Raw genomic sequence first — 17429 nt, 5'->3', positions numbered from 1 at the left:
TCCACACTTTGGGAAAGTGCAGATCCAAATACCAGTGGACCAAACCAAAAGCCCAGAATCAAACAGCCATGGACCTTAGGAAAGTTTGCATCAGGCTTTAAATTTTGAGGCTCAGACTAATCCCCAATTTTAATATTACTTGCTTATCAAATGATCATTCAGAAAACTGAACTCAGCACAATCATTCAGAGCATGCTAATGCATCTGCTATTTCACTACAAGAGCGCAGAGATTTACAAAAGGGAACTAATTTTGCTTTTAAATAAACTGATTAGGTCCAACCCCCAAAATGCTCTAATTACCTAGATCTTTCATCAAAATAGCCTTGTAGTATTTTCTCTGCAGGGCTGACATCCCATGATACAGAACCACTTCCACCTTCTTAGGCAGCTCTGCCGCGACCTCAGCCTTCACCCTCCTAAGCAAGAAGGGCTGCAGAAGACTGTGCAATTCTTTGGCTATTTGGAAAAAAACGTTGCAATAAATGAATTAAGTGTAAAGGAATGTCTCTAGCACTTTATTTTTTATACAAACATTAATGAAACCTCACCCCATCTTGTGCGATGTAAGTATTTTCCCTATTTTATAGAAGGAGAAACTGAAGCAAACGTGGCTGCCTAAAGGTAGGTACCTAAACACATATGAAAGCACCTACATGCTGATGTAGGCCGCATTGTTTCATAGCTAATCAGTTTCAGAGAAAGCAAACCCCAAAGTCCCAACACCCAATCCCCTGCTCTAACCAGCTTACAGCACTGACCCTCAAGTACGTTTTATGACTCATTACTTGCCTGGCTTGCTCTTCTTTTCAATCCCACAGTAACACTGAACAAACTCTTCCACTTGCTCTTTAGGGAAGATGTCAGGCTCAATAAAACTGAGCAGGGAGTACAGCTCCTGGAGACTGTTCTGAACAGGAGTGCCGGTGAGCAGGAGACTGAAGCCCACTGAAAACTGAAATAAGCAAAGACAAAGTAAAATGAACTGCAACATGCAAGTGGAATGAAAAGTCACTTGCCACACAAACCCCCTTCACTACTCTCCCACACAACCAAAATCTGACAGTTAGTAGAGAGGTACCTGCAGAACTCTGCAACTTCAGTGGAAGCCAGCAAACTCAAGATCTGGAGTAATAAACAAACTTACAGGGCCTGATTCTCCTCTCAAACACTCTGGTGTAAATCAGGTGCAACTCCTCTGAAGTTAATGGAGTGACACCAGAGCACAAAACATGTATGAGCAAGGGAAGAATGAAGGCCAAATATGGTGCCATTAAACTCTTGATCTCTGTCGCACGATATGCACAAACCATGTGCACATGTGTTAAATAACTAGAGCTGGTTGGAACATTTCTACAAAAATCAAAACACCAAAATGAAATTACACAAAATCCACACTCTGCTTTCCTGTTTTCAGAGCAGCTCTCATAATGTTGATATTTATCTGCACTGTGCTATTTGCAGCATTCCCTGTACTTAGACTGGGGAACACGGCTATCACTATGGCAAGTTTAATACTTCATAAAATTCCCACCAAGTTCAAAAATTGGACCTAGGTGAGCAGAATGAAGGTGGGATTGGGGTTATCTTTTAGCATTAACAATGACCATTCTGGAACTAGAAACAAAACTGATCAGAAATAATAGAAAATATTGCCTTGGGCATATTCTGCTCTTGGATGTGCTCCTACTGGGGCAGATTTGGTTCTGGCACACCTGGGTAAATGGAGAACAACTCCACTGACTTCAATGAAGAGAAGTGACTTAACCAAGATCACATAGCAAGACCACAGAAATAGACCTGAGGAATCATGACTCATGGTCCCCTGCACTCACCACCGGACAAGACTTCCAAATTCACGGCTACCTCACTTTGTTGTTTTTAATAATTCATATCAGAAATACAGACTCCTGATGCAGATTGTCACCTGGCTGTGATTTAGTTCCACGCCATTTACGGCTTCTTTATATTAATCCTTTTCTCACATTCCTCAAACTTCTGAAGCCCAAACGTGAGTCAGAATGTGAGACAAGTTCCCTGTTCCAATCCATTGGCAGCATAGGGCTCAATCCATCTGCCACTGAAGACAATGGGAGCCTATCTACTGACTTGGAGAGGAACTGGATCAGGCCCACAGATGAACAAACGTGATGAGGGCTAGTGATGACATAAATAATGAACCCGTATCCTTTAAAGGGGAGAAAAATCCTTTAATTGCTAAAAGGCTGTTGGGCTCTTTTTTACCTCTGAAAGGGTTTTGTGCAAGAGTGAGTTCTGGTTTTTCAACCTGTGGGCTTCATCCACAACCAGAGCAGCCCAGTTAAACCTGTAAAATAAATTAATAGAAAGTACTGTTTTCAGTTAAAATTCAAATAATTCTTGACAATATGAAGAGGTCAGTATCAGCTGGTCTCTCTACATCTATACTGGAGATGGCCCTCAACCAAGACCCAGGATCTAAAATCCCCTGAATATCGTAGGGGGCGGAGGGCGGGGACATGGGGGAACAGTTCAGCTGCTCCCCATTCTCCCCTCTCATTACTCTCTGCAACAGTCACCTTTCAAGCCTGAAACTTCCCAGGGCTGTGTGTCTGCCCAAAAATGAACTTTTGGGGATAAAATGAGGGTGGGGACATGGGGGAACAGTTCAGCTGCTTTTCACGGAGTAAAAAAAAAAAAAAAAAAATTACACCTTTTTTCCATTATAAACAAATATTCCTGAGAACTATTTTTGAACAGCTGGGGTAGAAGCCGGCCTTTTCGCAGGTTAACAGACCTGACTGAGAAGTACGTCACAGCCTTGTTATGAAGGAAGGCGGCTTTCCACTTGGCCAAGTGAGCCTTTGAAAATCATGCACTGAGGATATACAGTATATCATTTGTTTTGCTAAGCTTGTAAAGCACACTCTTAAGGCAGGCTGGACTGCATCCCTACCCACCTCTGTAATGTGCTCCGAGATCTACAGATGAAAATATGTGAAGTATTATTATTATTAGCCATATTTTTCAGATGGAACAATCCAGGCTCAAAGAATTTGAGTGACAGTTCTTGAAGGGGAAATGAGGTCTCGTGGGTTAAGCACTGGCCTGAGAATCAAGAGACTGGTCCTGAGGCTGATGTTTATGTGATAACAGGCAAATCACTTAACCCCCCCGACATTCTTTACTCTACATACTGCGCTGATGGTGTAAATTACACAGAACGGTACGGAATTAAGCAGAAAGTCATTTGGAACGAAGAGGACTGAACTGCATTCTCCGTGGCTTTATTATTTTTTTTTTTTTACAATACACACAAAATGTTTCATGGTGTGTTAATTATCAGCTCAAGACATGGATTCTACGATGTGTTCATCAAGCCCAGTATCTTGCCTCTAGAAGTGGCTAATACTTGGTGCTTCAGAGGAGCCCCATCGTACACCTGACTAGTTATGAACTGAGGCTGAAGAGATGGGGTGGGGCAGTTTTGTTTTTTTTTTTTTTACTCCGACTGAGTCCCTGAAGCATTCATCAGATGGGATTGCCTCCAGAATTCATAACTAAGTGTTTGTATTATAAGGCATCAGCATTGTTGTTATAAGATATCCAAATCCCTTCCCAAGTACAAGTGCAGCATTATGTAAAATCTTCTGTGATCATGACAGAAATACCTGCCGCTAATTGGTTATACTAATAAAATACAGATCTCACCAGAAAGTGAGATAACTACTCAAAGAGCAGGATCTGCTGGACTGGCAATGCGATGTGATACAGTTTAAGTTATGATCCTAACCATATGATAACGCAATTCACTTTCGTCAGAGTTTGTACCTGTAATCTAAACCAGTGGTTCTCAACCCACATGCGGCCCAGCTGTGTGCTAAAGGTTGTCTGCCCTGCACAGCGGGGTCTGGAGTCAGGGCTGCTGCCTGGCCCCACACAGCAGGGTTCGGGGTCCCTGCTGCCTGCCCCAGAACCTGGGGCTCCACTCCTGGCTCCACTCTGTGGAGGGGTCTCTGGGTGGGGGACGCTAGGCATAGGGGTCTGTGGGAGGGTTGTGGGGGCACCGTGGGTCTCAACCTGCGGCCCACAATGATAAATAGGTTGAGGACCACTGATCTAAACCAATGCAGCCACTTTTACCAGAATATTACTCTATGTACTATCTTCTATTGGTGCTATTGCTTGCTCCCTGGGAGCAAAAATCCACTCACTCCTTTTATGCCCGTTACGTGTGACCAGTGCACAACATTTACTTTTTCATCTGCTTGAAAATTATTCTTTTAGCGGCTGGGGGGGGAGGATTGCTCATGTACAATGTGGCTGAAAGTGAAAAGATCCTTCATTAAATGTTGCTCGAAGAAAAATTCTAATAATCAAAGAAGAATGCAATGACTCATGTGAAGCAACAGAACTGGGACCTCATATCAATGTGCCTAGACAGACTGTTGACAGACCTACTGTATAAATTCTAGTAAAATAAAAATAAACTCACAATTTTAGAAATGCTCCATCTTTCAGGCAAATCTGTAATCAAACAAAATCAGTGTTACACACAATGCCTTTCAGTTACATAGCACCTCTCAACATAAGATATCCTAAAGTTATTTACTAATATAACAAACTGATATATAAACAGTTCACAGACAAGGATCACTTCACCAACCCTTGAACTGCAGCTGCTTCTTGAGTGGAATATGGCAGCTACTTAACAGCATACAACAAGACTACACAACAGAATAGGAGAGAAAGTGAAAGAGAATTGAAACTGCAGGAAGAATTTAGAGCAGGGGTGGGCAAACGTTTTGGCCCGAGGGCCACATCGGGGTGCGAAACTGTATGGAGGGCCGGGTAGGGAAGGCTGTGCCTCCCCAAACAGCCTAGCCCCCGCCCCCTATCCCACCCCCACCCACTTCCCGCCCCCTGACTGCCCTCCTCAGAACCTCCAACCCATCCAACCCCCCCCCCTTGTCCCCTGACCGCCCTCTCCTGGCACCCCCCGCCCCTAACCGAGCCCCTGGACCCCACCACCATCCAACCCACCCCATCCCATCCCCTGACTGCCCCAACCCTTATCCACACCCCCGCCCTCTGACAGGCCCCCCACATTTCCCACACCTATCCAACCTGCCCTGCTCCCTGTCCCTGGACTGCCCTGCCCCCTATCCACACCCCCGCCCCCTGACAGGCCCCCCCAGACCTCACCCCCTATCCACCCCCCCATTCCCAATCACCCCGCCCCCTGCTCCCTGTCCCCCTGGCTAGGCACCAGCAAAGCAAGCACATGCTTGGAGAGGCACAATTCCAGGGGCGGCATTCCAGCTATCCTGTTTGTTTGGTTTTTTTTTTGGCTTGGGCAGTTGCGCTCTCGGAGCTTGGGGTGGCAAATTTTTTGCTTTGGGTGGCAAAAAACCTAGAGCTGGGCCTGCCCCCCAGGACCTCCTACCCAACCTCCCCCAGTCGTTGCTCAGAGCGGCAGGAGCTCGCAGCCCCGCTGCCTGCGTGGTGGTGTAGCTGCAGGGGAGGAGGAACAGCCGGGAAGGGGCCAGGGGTAGCCTCCCCGGCCAGGAGCTCAAGGGCCAGGCAGGACGGTCCCACGGGCCGGATGTGGCCCGCGGACCGTAGTTTGCCCACCTCTGATTTAGAGGATGGAATGTAATTAATGGAGTTGCAATTTGGCCTAGATACCCAAACTGCTCTTATGGGCCCTGGGAGAGCCTTGGGATCTATAATGACCACAAGTTGCCAGGACCTTAGTTTTAGGTCTCATCGGAAATACAATACAAAACACAAGCAGAAAAGCTCAACCAAGAAATATTAAGAGAGACTCTCAAGCTTGGGAAAATGCTCAGCTCTCTCAGCGAAGTCTTTTCACTTCTGTCATGTTTTCTCACATAATGTTTCTTCCCACATTTGAGAACTAGTGACGTTATCTACCTCCCTTCCATGTCTCATTTTCCCTCCTCATTGACCCTGCATTAAAATAAGTGATAATGATGAATTTGTGGCATCATAATTACTTGCTAATGTCACAAGCACACACACTGTCCACCTTCAAAAAGGAAGAGAAGCTGGGCTGTGTCAAGAAGAAAGCCCTTATTAAAAGCACAGACCTCACCACTGGCAACAGCAAGCAAAGAGAAATACTAGTCAAGTGAATTTATGCATGGATAGGTAGGACTTTCTAAAGCTTGCTCCAATGTGAAAGTCCCCCTCCCTTTAGTGTCCTCGGGATAAGTATTCTCATAGCACAGACAGGATCGAGGAGCGAGAGTGGAAAGGTGGGCAGGGTCAGAGGGGACAGCATGGGACAAATAGATACAATCTAAGGGGGAAGAGAAAGCGAGAGACCACAAAACAGGGGAAGCAAAGGGGCAGAAGCAATGAAGGAAGATCAGAGAAATCAGATGGTGGAAGCTAATGGGGACCTTTCACCACTACCAGACTGATGTAGATGTGTTTGTTTATTTTTTAAAATGGATTGAACGAATGGTGCTAAATCACTCCCGTGAGGAGCAATTTATAATGGAGAAGATTTTTATTTTCCCCTCAGGAATAATTAAGCAACAGAACACTGTTTTAATAACTGCAGGAGAGGCCAAAGCAGCGACTAAGCCCAATCTAGTTCTGGCTGGCTCCAATCCTGCTCCCATTGGCACCAGTAAGAGCAAAACTGGGTCCTAATCATGGACTCTGTTCAGCACTCCTTATTTAGCTCAGACGCCTATTACCTTCAATGGGAGTTTCACTGGAGAAAGGACTGAGAACAGGGTTCTATTTCAGTAAGGAATGAGGAATAGGATCCTGCAGCAGCCACTGAATGGGATGAAGGGGAAGGTAAATACAAGCAGAAGCTTCCACTAAATGTGATTGTTCTGAGGCTCCAGCTCAAAATGCACCTGTGTCCTGCAAGCAAGTAATGCTCCTGCCTGCTGGCAGGTACCTCATATGTAGTGAGCAGCACGTGGAAATGAGAATGCGCTTTCAGGTCCCACTGCAGCTTGGCCCTTTCCTCCTTGTCTCCTGCATATGCCACATAGGAAAGACCTGGAGCAAATCTGTTTTCATTATAAAAAAAACAAAGTAGTGAGCTAGGCTGAGACTTTCATGTAAATAAAGGACGTAGTCTACTTTGAACCCAGACTATCAAAGAGTGTATAAACCAGAGACGGGCCCAAACGGCAAACTCAGATCCAAATGCCTTGAGGTTTTGGAGGACAGGGTTTGGATTCAAGTCTTTGACTCGAAACCTACCCAGATGCGTTTGGAGCCAGGCTGGATCATATTTTGTGGTTCTGATTGGAGGATTCCAAAAATCTTATGAGAATGGCTACTCTCTCATGGCTCCTGATGCTCAAGATGGGAAATCTTGTGATAGCTATCAGTCTCATGGGATTTCCACCATTTTGAGCTGAAAAGTCTTATATAAAGGCAGCAAGATTTTGGTTTTGCCAAACCTGAGCTTCAGCCCTGATTCAGCCTCCAACCTGTACCCCGAGATCAAACCTAGTGCTAAGATATAAGATGATAATATAATTGCTGAGGCTTACCTCTCCAGCTCCTCCTTCCAGTTGCTCAACACGGATAGAGGACAAAGAATCAGAAATGGCCTTTTGTTTAACTTTCCAGTCAAATAAACAAGCAGAGCAATAGTCTAGAACACACATAGACAGACAAAGAGGAGATTATTTTCCAATGACTAGAAATGGACTCAAACCATCGCCCTGTATCTAAACACACCCACAGCCTCCCAGCTGGCCCCTGCAGGTTCTCTACAGCAAAACAGGACCAAAAATAAATAAATAAATAAAAATCCAAAATCAAAAGAACTCCAAACTATGGAAAAGTTTAGGTCTGAATGCCACAACTCAGACCTAATAATCCCCTCCCACAAGAATCTTCTCTCCCACAAGGACAGAAGAATATCTACTCTATGTCAATGTTCAAAACAATTCACTTGTTATTTAAGATGCATGGAATATTGTCAGATTAACATGCACGTCAGACTCATTCTCCAAAACTTGCAAGACTTATTTTGAAAAATGTTGTCACAAAAAATCAATATGAAAAATCTACAAGTTTCACTTATCTCTCTGACCCTAGAACTGAACTTCATAAAACTATCTACCCAGACTTGCATCAAAATGACATCACCATTACACTGATAGTATGTTGTTTTTACAACTTAACAGGGGTGTCTCATGTATGGCCATCATTACTTTTGTCCTCAATGCTCAATACAATGTCTCCTGACAGAAGATCATTTTGCCTTAAAATAAAAATAAAATAAAATAAAGTCCTTACTGAGTGTTACTCAGGCAAAACCTTTACTGAGGTCAAAGGGAGTTTTGCCTGAGTAACCACTAAAGGAATCAGGATTTAGGCTTTAATCCTTGCAGTATGCACTTCAGAATTTGATCCTTGGTTTGATCGTTGGTATTTTTCTTCCTCTTGTAGGAATGACCGGGAAAACAGAAATTTGGCCAAGTTGTTTTTCTACATAGTAATGAAAAAATGCACCTGACAAGTCTTTCCGAGACCCATCTCGTCACCCAGGATGCAGCCGCGCTGAATTTCGTAGCACTGTACTAGCCACTTTAGTCCTTCCATTTGGTAGGAACGGAGTTGGATACCTAGAAATAAAAGTAAATGGTGTAAAGCTACATCCTACTGCAATGCACTTTACATGGCTTTACATCCAGAGACTATCCAGAAGCTGAAACTGGTGCAGAATATGCCTGCCTGCAAACCCAGAGCACATAGCATCAGTACTTCACCCATGGCATTGGCTGCAAATACATTTTCAGGTGGAGTTTAAGGCACTGGTTTTCACTAATAAATCCCTAAATGATTTGGGACGTGCCGGCTTGGTAGATCACTTCTCTACAAATGTCAAACTGCTGCAACTGAGATCAGTGGAGATGCCTCAACTGGCCTCAAATTAAACAGGAGGAAAATTCTTGAGTGCAATTTTCCATGATGGGTCATCAAGTCTGGAACTCTTCCCCCTCCCACTCCCGGTCTGTTAACCTACGACAAAGCTCATCTTTTCTCGCTGGTGTTTGGGGATGGAACACATTGAAGTTTTCTGAGGGAATATTGAAGGTGGGGTATTTTAGGTTATTATAATTATTGGCAACAAATTGAGGAATAGGGTAGTCTAGTAAAGTAGTTCTCAACCAGTGGTCCGGGACCCCTAGGGGGCCTCGAGCAGGTTTCAGTGGGACCTCCGAGTGGGGCCAGCATTAGACTTGCTGGGGCCCAAGGCAGAAAGCTGAATCCCCACTGCATGGGGCTGAAGCCTAGGTCCCTGAGCCCTGCCACCCGGGGCTGAAGCCTGAGCAATGTAGTTTCATGGGGGCCCCTATGGCATGGGGCCCCAGGCAACTGCCCTTCTTGCTAACCCCTAACACTGACTGGCTTTTATATGCAGAAAACCAGTTATTGTGGCACAGGTGGGCCGTGGAGTTTTTATAGCATGTGGGGTGGGGGGGAGGGGAGGGGGAGCAGACCTCAGAAAGGAAAAGGTTGAGAACCTCTGGTCTAGTAAGTTTATTATTACTGGTGCTTTGTTATTGTGAGTTTTATGCATTGTAAAAAGCACCTGGAGCTTTCTGTATGGATACTTCTTGCTATATGAGTTTTAACCAAAATAGAAATAAATAAACCCACACACTCCCAGATTTCTTTAGCATCCTCCTCTGTAGTCATCAGTTGTGCTACATGTAGCTCTGTTCATACTCACTGAAGACATTAATATAACAGACTCTTGATAAGGTGATTTTATTGAACTGTCTTTCTGCCTGCCTACACTGGGGAGGGAGGATGATTTTGTGGTTAAAGCACAGAACCGGGGGGGCAGAAGAGCTGGGCTCCATTCTGAACTCTGCCAGAAACTCCCCACATAGTATAGGCCAAAGTCACTTTGAACACAATTTTCAGGATCCTTAGTTGATTTGTTACCCAGCTTGAGACATCTAGGCCAAGATTTTCGAAAGTGGGTGCCTAAAGTCAGGCCATGTATTTAAGTGCCTAAATGTGGATTTTAGCACCTCAGTGGTAATCGGATATATAGTCAGACACCTTAAAATGCAGCCTCGTTTTCAACTCAGGCCATTTATTTAGGGGCTCACATATGGATTTACGTGTCTAAAGTCAGGCTTAGACTCTTGAAAGTCTTGGTCTCAGCATTTACTATGGTGTATTAATCATTTCTAAGCAAGCTATTTGCCGGATTTTCTTTTCCTAAAACAGGGTAGGGCCCAGTGAAGGCAAGTACTGTTTTGTAGCCACCCCTGCAAAGAAATTTATATTTATAGTAACAACATAAAAACAAAAATTAAGGACGCCTGTATTCTTTTCTTCAATGTCTTGGCTTGGATACTGTGACCCCTTAATTCCTTGCTATAATGTGTGAAACCTCTCCCACTGTCTCTGTGAAAGACCCAGAGAGTGGATTGAAATATAACTCCCAGCTGTGATGTAGAGTGTGCAAACAAGCAGACTGGAGAATTGCTCTGCAGTGGATTATCCCTTCACTAGCACCTGCCGTCAAAGGAGCAGAAAGCACCTTGCACCTGTTAAACAAGCTTCCGCACCTACTTTGAGGTCGGTGAGAATTATCCTCATTTCACAGATAAGGAAACCTAGGCCCCCACAAATGAAGTGACTTGTCCACAGGAAGCGTTGTAGAAGAGTCAGGAGTGGAGTCCAGGAATTCCAACTCCTATGCTCTAACTAGAAAGTGAAGAAGCAGGTTGATGAACTACAACCTTGGAGGGTTAGAGATGTAACACGTGGGTTAGGGAACCATTCTCTACAGTAGGGAACAGAGAATAGTAGCAAATGTAAAGTCTCATATCCAAACCAGCCTCCCTCCAGCCAGTCTCTATATTATTGTAAGACTTTAGTGTAAGTGTTAACTGATTGCAGTTGATCAGGACCAAGAAAAAAAAAAATAGCATTGTGGCAGATGGTATTTTTTTTCAGAGAGAGCAACTGTTAGAAACACTAAGAGAACTGGAATATTAAATGTGGATGTATTTCATTTCCGCAATTCCCTAACATTACAATAATCTTCTTTTTGGAAATGCTGATGGTGGAAAAATAGTTGTTGCTTTCTAGGGTATTGTTTTAGGAAGACAAAACCACGTGGCTGTTATTTTTAGAGCCAGTCACCCTGCCAAAATGAATGAGTGTCCCCCTTTTTAAATTTACTTCCATGCGAGAGGAAGGATTTTGCCATGTGTGTTTCAGTGAGATATGCAACATTTCAAACTTTTTTTGTGTGCACATCTACTTTCTCCAAGCTCGAGGGAGCTGGACAGCTTCCATGGGAAGAGATAAAGAGAGCACAGTTTATTTGATTTAAAAAAAAAAAATCTTAACCATAAAAATGGGCAGAGTTAACCAAATTCTAGTTTACACCAGTGTAATCCCAGAATAACAACTCCACAGAACCGAATTCTGTTCTTAATTACAGCACTGCCTGACTGACTAGGTTAGCTAAAAGAACAGGAGGACTTGTGGCACCTTAGAGACTAACAAATTTATTAGCGCATAAGCTTTCGTGAGCTACAGCTCACTTCATCAGATGTGTAGACTGGAAAATATAGTAAAATGTGTGTGTATATATATATATATATATATATATATATATATACACACACACACACACACATATATGTATACATACACACACACACACACGTTGGAAGTTACCGTACAAACTGTAAGAGGCTAATTGGTTAACTGTAATGGAATTTATTTAGATTTCCAACAATGTAACTGGCAGCAGACCCTGCCCCAGGTAATGTATTATTACTATCCAGTTCTAAGCCACCTCTCACTGCTTCAGGGAGAAGCACTGCCTGCAGTCTCACCCCAGTTCACACACCATGTGCCCGGAGCACTGAGACCCTCAGGATCAGCAAATCCTTAACTTACTTTACCCTACAAACAAGTAACTTCTTCCGACAGCTCAAGCCATCCCCACTAACCTGTCAGACCCCATTGGTGCAAGTCCTTCTCTTTAACGCCTGGCCCGCCCGTCCTTGCTGTGGGTTTATTGCACAGGGCCTGGAAGAAATGAGACATCGCGATCTGCAAATACTCCTCCCTCAGGGTGCTACCCCATCGGCTCCCCGCAGCGCTGCTCTCCCCCCAGGCCAGCAGGAGTTACAGGAAACCCCCTCTGACCTAGCAGAATTATCCCGGAAGGATGCAGAGAAGAGTAATTATGTCATTGGCTGATTGAAGCACAGTCTCTATGCAGCTCCTCCCTGCAGTCTTGGATTGGCTGGTTTCACAAGACGACTTCCCTCATTGGGTAGACACAGCTCACAGCTGTTGATTGGATGAGTGGCTGAACTGCTGTAGTATTTTTCTTGACACAAGCGCCTGGGGTGCTATTTCCATGCAAGTTAGCTTTGTAGGTGTGCAAAACCGTGGCTGCTGGAACTAGGGGTGCTGTTGCTCCCCCTGGCTCGAAGTGGTTTTCATCATACAGGGTTTTACAGTTTGGTTCAGTGGCTCTCAGCACCCCTGTGCAAAGCTGCATTAGAGTTTCAACTCACAACATAGCTGTTTAGGAGGGGAATTTGCAAAGCCTCAGGGTTCTCTGCTTTCTCACCTATTCCAGGTTTCTTGTCTGACGTTTGACATAAAGAGATTAAAACTCGCTTTATAACACACTGCATTTCTCTAGCCCTTTCCATCAGAGCATCCCCAAACTCAACTAGAAACCTAGTCATTAAAAAAGTCACAAGGAAAAACGTTTAAAACAATCTTTGTCACAATTGTATTTACTATCCTTTTTCTCTGTTTTTATAGATTTCTCTCTCCCCTGTTACTGTGGGAAAAACATATAACGGAGAAAAGTGATTGGGCCTTCAGCCTGCTAACAATTGCGCACCTGCTTTTTATACATGTGAATTGTTCCACCGAGATCAACTGGTCTTCACACCATAATGGTAATCAGGTGGTTAATCGAAGGATTAGGGCTATAAAAAGTTTTGCACACAACTATATCTCAAAAGGGTTGGGGCATAATTGACTATGCAGGGGAAACGGTGAAATCGACTGTGAGCGTGCACTAAGTGCCGCCTACTGCAGGAAGGAGAGAAATTGGGGAATTTTCTTTTCATTTACCCCTACAAACCCCTATTACGTTCACTCCCGCTGCAACCTGCCAGTGCAATCCACCACCGCGCGTCCCCTCCAACCTCCTATGAGCAGCCGCCCCCTACATTTTCTCCGTCCTTATGCAATATATACACCCAACCTTCCTGTGGCCACACCCTCTTCAACCGTCTCCGTGCAACCGTGCTGCGGACCGCGCCGTATTATATGCCCTCTGTGCACCGCAAGACCACCCCCGCTGCGTTCCCTTTCCTGTGCAACCCTCACCCCACTGCACTCCCTTATTATCCCTTCCCTTTGCAACCCCCCGCTGCTGTTCCTTTGCCCCTCCCTGTGCACCCTCCCGTGCATGCCCTCACCCCTTCCCTGCGCAATGTGCACCCCTACTGTGCAACCTCCCAGCCGCAGACGCTTCTCTCCCTCCTCCTACAATCGCCCCGCCCAGTGCCACGCCCCACTGCCTTCGCTCTTCCTCCCGTGTAACCCCCCCCAATTGGCTCGGCTTCCCTTTCCTGCGCAACGCGCCTCCTCCTCGCCCACCCTGCAAACTCCCCGCGCCTGGCCCGGCGCAGCAACGCGCCGCCCCCTGCCCCTGAGGGCTGCTGCGGATCGTCATGGCGCCGCCGCTGCTGCTGCTCTCGCTGGCGGCCGCGCTCCTGCTCTTCTATCTGGGCTTCGTGCGGCGCCGCCCCGGGACCCCCCGCGCCGCCTTCCGCCGCCGGGAGCCGGGCCGGGCCGGGGACAGCGGTCACCAGCCCCCGCGGGACGCAGTGAGCGCCGGGCCGGGCTGGGGGGGCTGACCCCCGGCGGGGGAGTGGGGTCGGGCAAAGGGGGCTTCGCCTCCCGCAACGGCGGTGGTTTGGGGTGTCTCCCCCGGGGGCGACGGGGCGGGGAGGCTCCATCCCCCCCATCCCCGGCCGCAGCACTCCCGCCTCTCTCTCTGTCTCTCCCCAGTGGGGTCCCACGCTCTCCGGCTTCCCGCTGCGCCTCTTTGTCCATGTGGCTAACACGGTGAGTACCTGCCCTGCGCCGGGAGCCCCAGCCCAAGAGGTGCTGGGAGGCGCCCGCCCTGCCCCGGTGAGAATGGGATTTGGCACCTGTGTCATTTGCCAGCTGCTTTACAGCTGTTCTTGCTAACAGCCTCCCCTTCTCCAGGGAGGCAGCTCTGAATTAACCCCCGCTTGCTTAGGAGAGGGGAGGAGCCCAAGTAAGGAGACCTTCAAGCTTTGTCTTCACGAGGGTGAAGACCATTTTTTAAACCTTTGTTAACGCTCACCTCTGTCAAAATCCTCGTGAGGACAAGGCAGCTGTAGAACTACAATGTAGGGCAGGTCAACACTTAAAACGCTGCAGCGGATGGCTGTAGGGCTTAAGTGAAGATGCTCCTAGGCAGGATGGGAGAAAGCTTTCCCCTCAATGTAGTTAATCTATCTCCCCGAGCGGTAGCTATGTTGGCAGGCAAAGCTCTCAGGTTGACACAGCGCTATCTGTGTTGGGGGGTTAGGCCAGTATAAATGTGTTGCTCTGGGGTGTGGATTTTTTGCACCCCTGAACAATATAGTTATACCAATATAGGTCTGTAGTGTAGACCAGACCTTAGTTTAGACACGCTAAAAATACGTCTCTTTTGCTTCCTGTAGACGTGGCCTAAATGTTTAGTTCTTAGTTTGTGATAGACTCAGGATTAGAAATCAAGAAATTCTTACCTTCCAGTGCTCTGACCACTTAACATCACTTCTCTAATGCCACCCCTAGAGGCAATAAAAGATGCTGTCATCATGACTCATTGGCATTAAATAATAAAATCATAGAAATGTTCACCTGACAGGGACCTCAAGTCCAGCCCCCTACACTGAAGCAGGACTAATTAAACCTAGACCATCCCTGACAGGTGTTTGTCCAACCTGTTCTTAAAAACCTCCAATGATGTGGATTCCACAACCTCCCTTGGAAGCCTGTTCCAGTGCTTAACTATCCTTACAAGTTAGAAAGCTTTTCCTAATATCTGACCTACATTTCCATTACTGAAGATTAAGCCCATTACTACTTGTCCTATTTTCAGTGGACACAGAATAATTGATCCCTGTCCTCTTTATGACCGCCCTTAACATATTTGAACACAGTTATCAGGTCCCCCTCAGTTTTTTTTTCTCAAGACTTAACATGCCTAGTGTGTGTTTTTTTTTTTTTTTTTTTTTTTTAAACCTTTCGTCATAGGTCAGGTTTTTTTTAAACCTTTCATTACTTTTGTTGCTTTCCTCTATACTGTCTCCAGTTAATCCTCATCTTTCCTAAAGTGTGGTGCTCAGAACTCGATACAATACTCCAGCTGAGGCCTCACCACTACCAGATAGAACAGGACAATTACCTCCTGTGTCTAACGTACGACATTCCTGTTAATGCACCCCAGAATATTAGTCCTTTTTGCTACTTCAGCTCATTGTTCACTCATACTCAGTTTGTCATCCATTCTTACCCACAGATTTTTTTTTCAGCAGTATTACCATCTAGTCCCTTTCTGTTGTGCATTTGATTTTTCCTTCTTTAGTTCTTTGTACTTATCTTCATTGAATTTTATCCTGTTGATTTCAGACCAATTTTCCAATTTGTCAAGGTTGTTTTGAATTCTAATCCTGTCCTCCAAAGTGCTAGCAACCCCACCCACCTTGGTGTCATCTGCAGATTTTATAAGCGCACTCTCCATTCCATTATCCAAATCATTATTGAAAATATTAAATGCTATTGGACTGAAGACTGACCCCTGTGGGATCCTACTGGATACACCTTCCCCCTTTGACAGCAAACATTTGATAACTACTCTTCTGAGTAAAATCTTTCAACCAGTTGTGCATCCACTTTATAGTAACTTAATGTAGACTATGTTTCTCCAGTTTGCTTATAAGAACGTGATGTGGGACTTGTATCAAAAGCCTTACTAAAATGAAGATATAACTCATCTACTGGGTCCCCAAATCCACTTGGCCAGTAACCCCTTCAAAGAAGGAAATTAGTTTGCTTTGGCATGATGACAAATTGATGCTGGTTATTCCTTATAATCCTGTTATCCTCCAAGTGCTTACAAACTAACTGTTTAATTATTCTAGTATCTTCCCAGCTATTGAAGTTCGGTTTACCAGTCTATAATTCCCTGCGTACTCTGTGTTCCCCTTCCTTAAAGATAGGTACTGTATTTGACCTTCTCCAGTTTTCTGGGACCTGACCGATCCTCTTTGAGTTCTCAAAGATAATGGCTAACAGTTTCAAGATGGCTTCAGCAAGTTCCTTAAGTACCCTAGGATGAATTTCATCAGACCTTGCTGACTTGAATACATCTAATTTACCTAAATCCTTTCTCTAAGTTACCAACAACATGGATAAACCATTAAAACTGTAAGAGTGTTGTAAATACCATTTATGATTTGCACTGCAGTATCCTCTAGCAGCCCTAGTCTGGGATCAGTCCCCCATTGACTTAGGTGCTGTGTACACACACATACTTAAAAGATGGTCAATGCCCCCAAAGCATTTAATAATTTACTTTCTGCATCTGACAGTTGCACTTTCTGGTTCTCATGTCCTATTGTTGATTGATTATATAGTACCAGTCATCTATGAAATGCCTAGCAAAAAGTTGTCATTTGGGTTTCCAGCACTGCAGGGGAAGTTTTATTTGTTTGTTTTGTTTTTTTCAATGGAATAAAAATTGCCTTGTGGAAAAGCCATTTCTTAAATGTATGTAAACTCTTGCATGTCCCTTCTTTTTAAAGCAAATTGTATATTTTAGTCCCAAACCTAGTCAGTGGGAGGACACTGAGGTGTGTTTTACAATTTAAAACTCCAGTATTTTCCCCTCACTGTTTATAATTGCTGCTTGAAAGAAGAAAACTGGAATCTCTGTTGCATGGGACCAAATCCAGCTAGCTTCACTCACACAAGTAATCATGTTGAAGCCAGGGGGCTAGTCACATGAGTAAAAGTGATCAGGATTTGTCCATTTCTGCAACTCATGCACTGTGATTCTTTGAGAGATCGCACAAACCTAGGCTCCTGTAACAGGAATGGCCAGTTTAACCAGTTGACTGTCTGAGAAGTACTCTGATCAAGCTTTACCAGTGCAGGTGCTGGTAGGTAAACAAAGCAGTGAACATTACCAATTTGCACCGGGAAGTTCACCAGTTCAGTTACCTAAGGTTTGTCAGTGAAAACATTTTGGAATAAAACAAACTTCACCCTTTTAGAATGGCCATTTCCCTGTTCTGAGCAGGTTTAGAGGACATGTTTATTTAAAACACCAGTAGCTGATCTATACTA

At 45.0% G+C, this 17429-nt stretch overlaps 2 protein-coding genes across 2 annotated transcripts in view; one reads left to right on the top strand and one right to left on the bottom strand.

Annotated features, from left to right (window-relative positions):
• The window catches only part of CHD1L (chromodomain helicase DNA binding protein 1 like), a 36394-nt gene extending 24272 nt beyond the window's left edge, over positions 1-12122 (bottom strand). The window contains 8 exon segments of the mRNA XM_074974388.1: positions 303-458; positions 792-954; positions 2244-2325; positions 4474-4505; positions 6922-7036; positions 7529-7632; positions 8499-8611; positions 11978-12122. Of these exon segments, the coding sequence (XP_074830489.1) occupies positions 303-458; positions 792-954; positions 2244-2325; positions 4474-4505; positions 6922-7036; positions 7529-7632; positions 8499-8611; positions 11978-12074 (862 nt within the window). The 5' untranslated portion in view covers positions 12075-12122.
• A 1595-nt stretch (positions 12123-13717) lies between these two features.
• LOC142000250 (uncharacterized) overlaps positions 13718-17429 on the top strand; it is a 29339-nt gene continuing 25627 nt past the window's right edge. The window contains exons 1-2 of the mRNA XM_074974375.1: positions 13718-13888; positions 14073-14129. Coding sequence (XP_074830476.1) covers positions 13733-13888; positions 14073-14129 — 213 coding nt within the window. The 5' untranslated portion in view covers positions 13718-13732. The remainder of the gene's footprint in view (positions 13889-14072; positions 14130-17429) is intronic.

The sequence above is a fragment of the Natator depressus genome, chromosome 1, assembly GCF_965152275.1.
Source record: "Natator depressus isolate rNatDep1 chromosome 1, rNatDep2.hap1, whole genome shotgun sequence".
In the NCBI taxonomy this organism is placed as follows: Eukaryota; Metazoa; Chordata; order Testudines; family Cheloniidae; genus Natator; species Natator depressus.
Note: the sequence above shows the minus strand (reverse complement) of the source record. Positions and strands in the feature narration are given on the sequence as shown.